The sequence below is a fragment of the Pinus tabuliformis genome, chromosome 4_1, assembly GCF_031772625.1.
Source record: "Pinus tabuliformis cultivar Carrire ecotype Pingquan chromosome 4_1, CPIR1, whole genome shotgun sequence".
NCBI lineage: Eukaryota > Viridiplantae > Streptophyta > Pinopsida > Pinales > Pinaceae > Pinus > Pinus tabuliformis.
In genome coordinates, this window is record NC_142303.1 from 24915047 (window position 1) to 24920211 (window position 5165).

General features: G+C 44.8%; 1 protein-coding gene across 1 annotated transcript; it reads left to right on the top strand.

The window, feature by feature from the left end:
- Window positions 1–606: 606 nt before the first annotated feature.
- On the top strand, window positions 607–4521 carry LOC149174011 (uncharacterized). The gene is made up of 2 exons (XM_089420712.1): window positions 607–1900; window positions 2405–4521. The coding sequence occupies exons 1-2, from the start codon at window positions 607–609 to the stop codon at window positions 4519–4521; spliced, it is 3411 nt and encodes a 1136-aa protein (XP_089276838.1).
- The last annotated feature ends 644 nt before the right edge of the window (window positions 4522–5165 follow it).

Here is a 5165-nt window from a genome sequence, read left to right on the forward strand (position 1 = left end):
GAAATCGGGTACTGATCTATCTCCTTCATCTCTTACTCTTTCCCTATCATCTGATTGCATTAATTCTATCTCTGTATCAAAGGCTCAGTGCTCTATCCCGCCGCCCCCTCCTACTACTGCTACAATCCCTCCTTCCCTTACCCTTGATCATTCCTCGTCCCCATCTCGCCCTATAGTGCCTCTCCCTGAATCAAAACCGCCTCACCATTATTCTCTCAGGCCTCGACCCTCTCAATCTGTCTCTGATGGTATCTCGGGGCTGAGCATTATTCCCCCTGATCCTGGACACACCTCATCCAGGGGACGAAAATCAAATTTGAACAAAGCCATTCGGCGTGCTGGGGCTGAAGTTGCTTCGGGACGTCAATCCACCATTGTCGGGGCCCTTAGAGCTACAAACCCCCTACAGCGGGGTCCCCCATGAAGTGCCTATCCTTTAACTGCAGGGGTTTAGCTAGCTCCCCCAAAAAACTAGCCCTAAAACGACTTTTTCAGGTCGAATTACCAGACATCATTTTCCTTCAAGAGACTTTGGGTTCTGCAGAATCTATATCTCTTGCCCTAAAATCGATTGCGCCAAAGTGGCAGTACTTTGGGCTGGATGCTATGGGTCGTTCGGGGGGAATGGCCATTGGACTCAATCCTTACTCCATCAGACTGGACTCTTCATGGGGAGGGCCAGGATATTTGGGTGCTGACATTTTTTCCAAAGACCTTGGGCTGCCTCTGCGTATCATCAACATCTATGGACCCTGTCAGCAGAGAGAAGGATTTTGGCGCACCCTCCTTGATCGATCATTGATGCAAGAGGAAAACCTGATCATTGGAGGAGACCTAAATTTCTCCTTGGGATATGGTGAATCATGGGGCTCATCAGCACAAGCAGACCCCATATCAGACTTCATGAGGAACCTGCTCGATCAACATGATCTCATCGACATCCCCATGAATCACCCACTTCCCACATGGAGAAATCGAAGGATCGGGCCAGCAGCTTTGGCTCGTAGACTTGATCGTTTTTTGATCAAAGGACCGCTGCTTCGCCATCTCCATCATTATAAGCAGTGGGTGAGTACTGGGGGAATTTCGGATCACTCTCCCATCCTGATGGAAATTATGGGTCCTCACCCTAAACCAAAAGCCCCTTTCAAATTCAACCATCTATGGTTGCGGGACCCTGGTTTCTCTAAACTGGTCACGGACTTTTGGGCAGCACACCCTATTAGCAGGGAACCCTCTTTGGCTAGGGGTTTTGTCAAAAATCTGACGGAACTTAAACATATTGTGATTGAATGGGCAAAGATGAAAAAAGCCAAGGAAGATGAACTGCTCATCTCGATAGAAGCAGACATACACGCTCTGCTGGATGAACAAAACCTGGGCTTTATCTCTGTGGAAAGCAAACACAGGCTGGTCGAACTAGAGAAGCAGAAGCACAGTATACTCAAGCTCAGAGAGGAATCGGTCAGGTTGAGAAGTAGAGCTACTTGGCTCAAGGCAGGGGATGAAAACTCCAGATTTTTTCATAATTTTGCAAATGGGAGGCGAGTGGCAAATACCATTTGGAACCTACCCTATCCTGATGGGGGTCAGGCAGACTCCTTCAACAAGCTCTCCAGTCTAGGCACTTCCTATTTCAAGGGTATCTTCAAATGCCCTGAGGGAACCAACCTTGCTGAGATCATCCGCGTAGCATCCCATTTCCCGAGGTTTGTTAACAATGAAGACTTGGAGGATCTTAATGCACCGGTCACCATGAATGAATTGGAGAACACCATAAAATGGTTTCAGAAGGAAAAGAGTCCTGGCCCCGATGGATGGACCATTGAATTCTATCTGGCCTTTTATGACATCATTGGAGAAGACATCTTGAAGGTGGTGGAAGAGAGCAGAACCTCTGGTCAGATCTATCATGCTATTAATACCACCTTCATTGCTCTCATCCCTAAATCAGACTCTCCATCATCCTTTGCTGATTTTCGTCCCATTTCGCTTTGCAATGTTCTCTATAAGATCATATCCAAGATCATTGCAAATAGGATCAGACCCATTTTATCCAAACACATCGCTCCACAGCAATTCGCTTTCTTGGAAAACAGGCAGATTCATGAAGCCATTGGCTCTGCACAGGAAGCCATTCACTCTATTTGGACTAAGCACCTCAAGAGCATTCTTCTCAAAATTGATCTCTCTAAGGCTTTTGATAGAGTCAGCTGGCTTTATATCAAGATGATTCTCATCCATCTGGGCTTCCCGCATCAGCTTATCACTTGGATTATGGCATGCATTACTTCACCAACTTATAGTATTCTGATTAACGGCGCTGCATCCCATTTCTTCCACTCAGAGAGGGGACTCCGTCAGGGATGCCCCCTTTCCCCCCTCTTGTTCCTATTGGTAACAGAAGCGCTCAGTCGACTCATCATTTCTGCAAAAAGGGAGGGAACTATCCGAGGCTTAAAGATCTCAGAAGCATGTTTTCTAACACACCTTCTGTTCGTGGACGATGTCCTTATTCTCCTTGATGGAAGTATCCGGGACACCTCATCCTTCAACAGAATCCTTAAACTATTTTCTCATGCCACGAGAATGGTGGTAAATCAGGAGAAGTCCTCCATCACTTTGGTAGGTACTTCTGTAGCTGAATCATATTCGGCTATGCAGGCTTTTCCATTTATCACTCAGCCTCTGGATCGAGGTCTTAAATACCTTGGATATTGGCTAAAGCCTACAAATCAAAAAATTGCTGACTGGGTGTGGCTTGTCACCAAGATTGAAAAGAAAATATCATGTTGGTACTTCAGATACCTCTCCAGAGCGGGAAGGTTAACTCTGATCAAATCAGTGCTGGAAGCGACCCCTGTATTTTGGATGGCATTAGCATGGATCCCCCGGAACATCCTCTCAAAGATTCAGAGACTATGCAACAGATACTTGTGGGCTGGAAAGGAAGAGAAGCGCACCTTTGCTTGGATCTCCTGGAGCAAGATTGCTCTCCCCAAGAAATGGGGGGGATGGGGATTAAAGGACCTGGCATCCTTTGCAAAAGCTCTTGCTGCAAAGATGGGTTGGGCGCTGCTGACTTCCCACAGTCTATGGACTGACATAGCATACCATAAGTACATCTGGCCTCTCGACATCATCGAATGGGCTAGACTTCCAAACTGGAATAGAACGAGCATCTCTTCCATATGGAAAGCCCTCCTACACTCCCTCCCCCTTCTCAGAAGCAATATCGTGTGGCGCATCAGAAGTGGAAACAGAGCTCGCATAGGTATGGACCCATGGAGTGGATGCGGAGGTAGACACAGGCTTCCACCAGATCTGATTGCCCTCCTAAACTCCCGTGGCATCAGGGTGCTTGCACAGATTGCTGATCCTGAGGGCTCTGACATACTACACCAGGCTTGGAAATCTGGCACTCAATTAGATATCCCGATCAGATGGCACGAACCCTGGAAAGAATATTGCGATGCCCTCTCTGAATCCCATATCAGAATTGTGGAAGGGCCGGATGAACTCATCTGGCAGATTGCTGACAGTGGGATATACTCTCCTCGTGAAGGATATAAACTCATCATTAACCACAGAAAGCCGGAAGTGCTAGACAGATGGTGGCACCAGATATGGAAGTTAACTGCATCGCCCAAATCCAAATTATTTTCTTGGCGTGTCCTCCGCAATCGCATTCCCACTGATGAATACCTCAAGCGTAGAGCAGTATCGGGACCCTCGCGTTGTGTGCTGTGCAAAGCAGACACAGAGACCACTGAACACTTATTCTTAAGATGCCCCATTGTTATACAAATATGGCATAATATCAAATTTCACATACAGTATTCGGGAGACTGGTCTGGTACAGACCTTATCAGCGCTTGGATAGATTGGGGGAACAAACACAGTGGCTCGAAAATTGTAAACCTCCCTATCATTGTTAACTGGTCTATTTGGAAATCCAGAAATAGAATGATATTTGATGGATGGGAGGCTAGGTGGCCACTCGTTGAAGCTGGCATCATCACAGCATACAACGAATTACCAAATCCTCCTCCCACAAAACAGCGACGGCCGACCCCTCCTCCCAATATCGACATGGGCTTGCCATGGGCTTATTTCGACGGGGCTGCAAACGAACATGGCTGCGGAGGGGGTATCATTTTACACATATCCTCGAGGCACTTCTTTCATATCAAAGTAGGATTGGGGGCTGGCACAAACAATTATTCTGAGCTCATTTCTCTCCGACATCTGTTACATTTTGCACTCAGTCACCAATGCACCAGCATCAACATATTTGGCGATTCTCAGATTGTTACAAACTGGGTCAATAGAGATACCACATGTCACTCACACACTCTAAATGTATTGCTTGATGAAGTATTTATACTAAAGGATGCTTTTAACTTTTTTCACATCTCTCATATATACAGAGAACATAACCAGACTGCTGACAAGCTTTCCAAGGAGGCCGCGGTGATGGAGAATGGGTTATGGGAAATCACTGAATTTTTGGATCAGTAGGAGCAGAAATACTACCATCGGCCATATATAGACCCGACATATCCTACTGCGGGTCAACAGGCGACATAACATAACAGTTTTATGAGGATTTGACTGCACAACATGATAAAATTTGAAATAGATTGAGGATTGCCAAAAATGGCACCAATTTTTGCACAATTTTTGAAAATGTAACAGACAGATATACAACACAGACATGCAAATTTTTTGTGAAAATGTACAGAACAGTTGGCATATGCTTCAAAGCATCTACATATGTAATCTTTCATATTTATAATGAAATATTACGGATTTTTCCAGTGGAAAAAAAAAAAAAAAGAATAGTGGCACTTTTTCATTCTCTTTTAGGAATTAATTTTATCATTGCATGTTTTAAAACCTTTTTGAAAAGTTTGAAGTTTTGGAAATCATTTTAAAGGACATCATTGCCTTGAACATTTAGATCCATACTTGTCTTTTAGAATTTCCATCTCACATTAGGAAATCAACGAAGATAACCCCAAAAACAAAATAAAAACCAAAAACGACAAAAAGTAAGAAATATGTTATCTTGCACATATAGTGCGTCGCACTTCAACAGATTACGACCCCTGGATTGACAATTAATATAGCAATTTAGGACACTCTAAATTGACCAAACACTT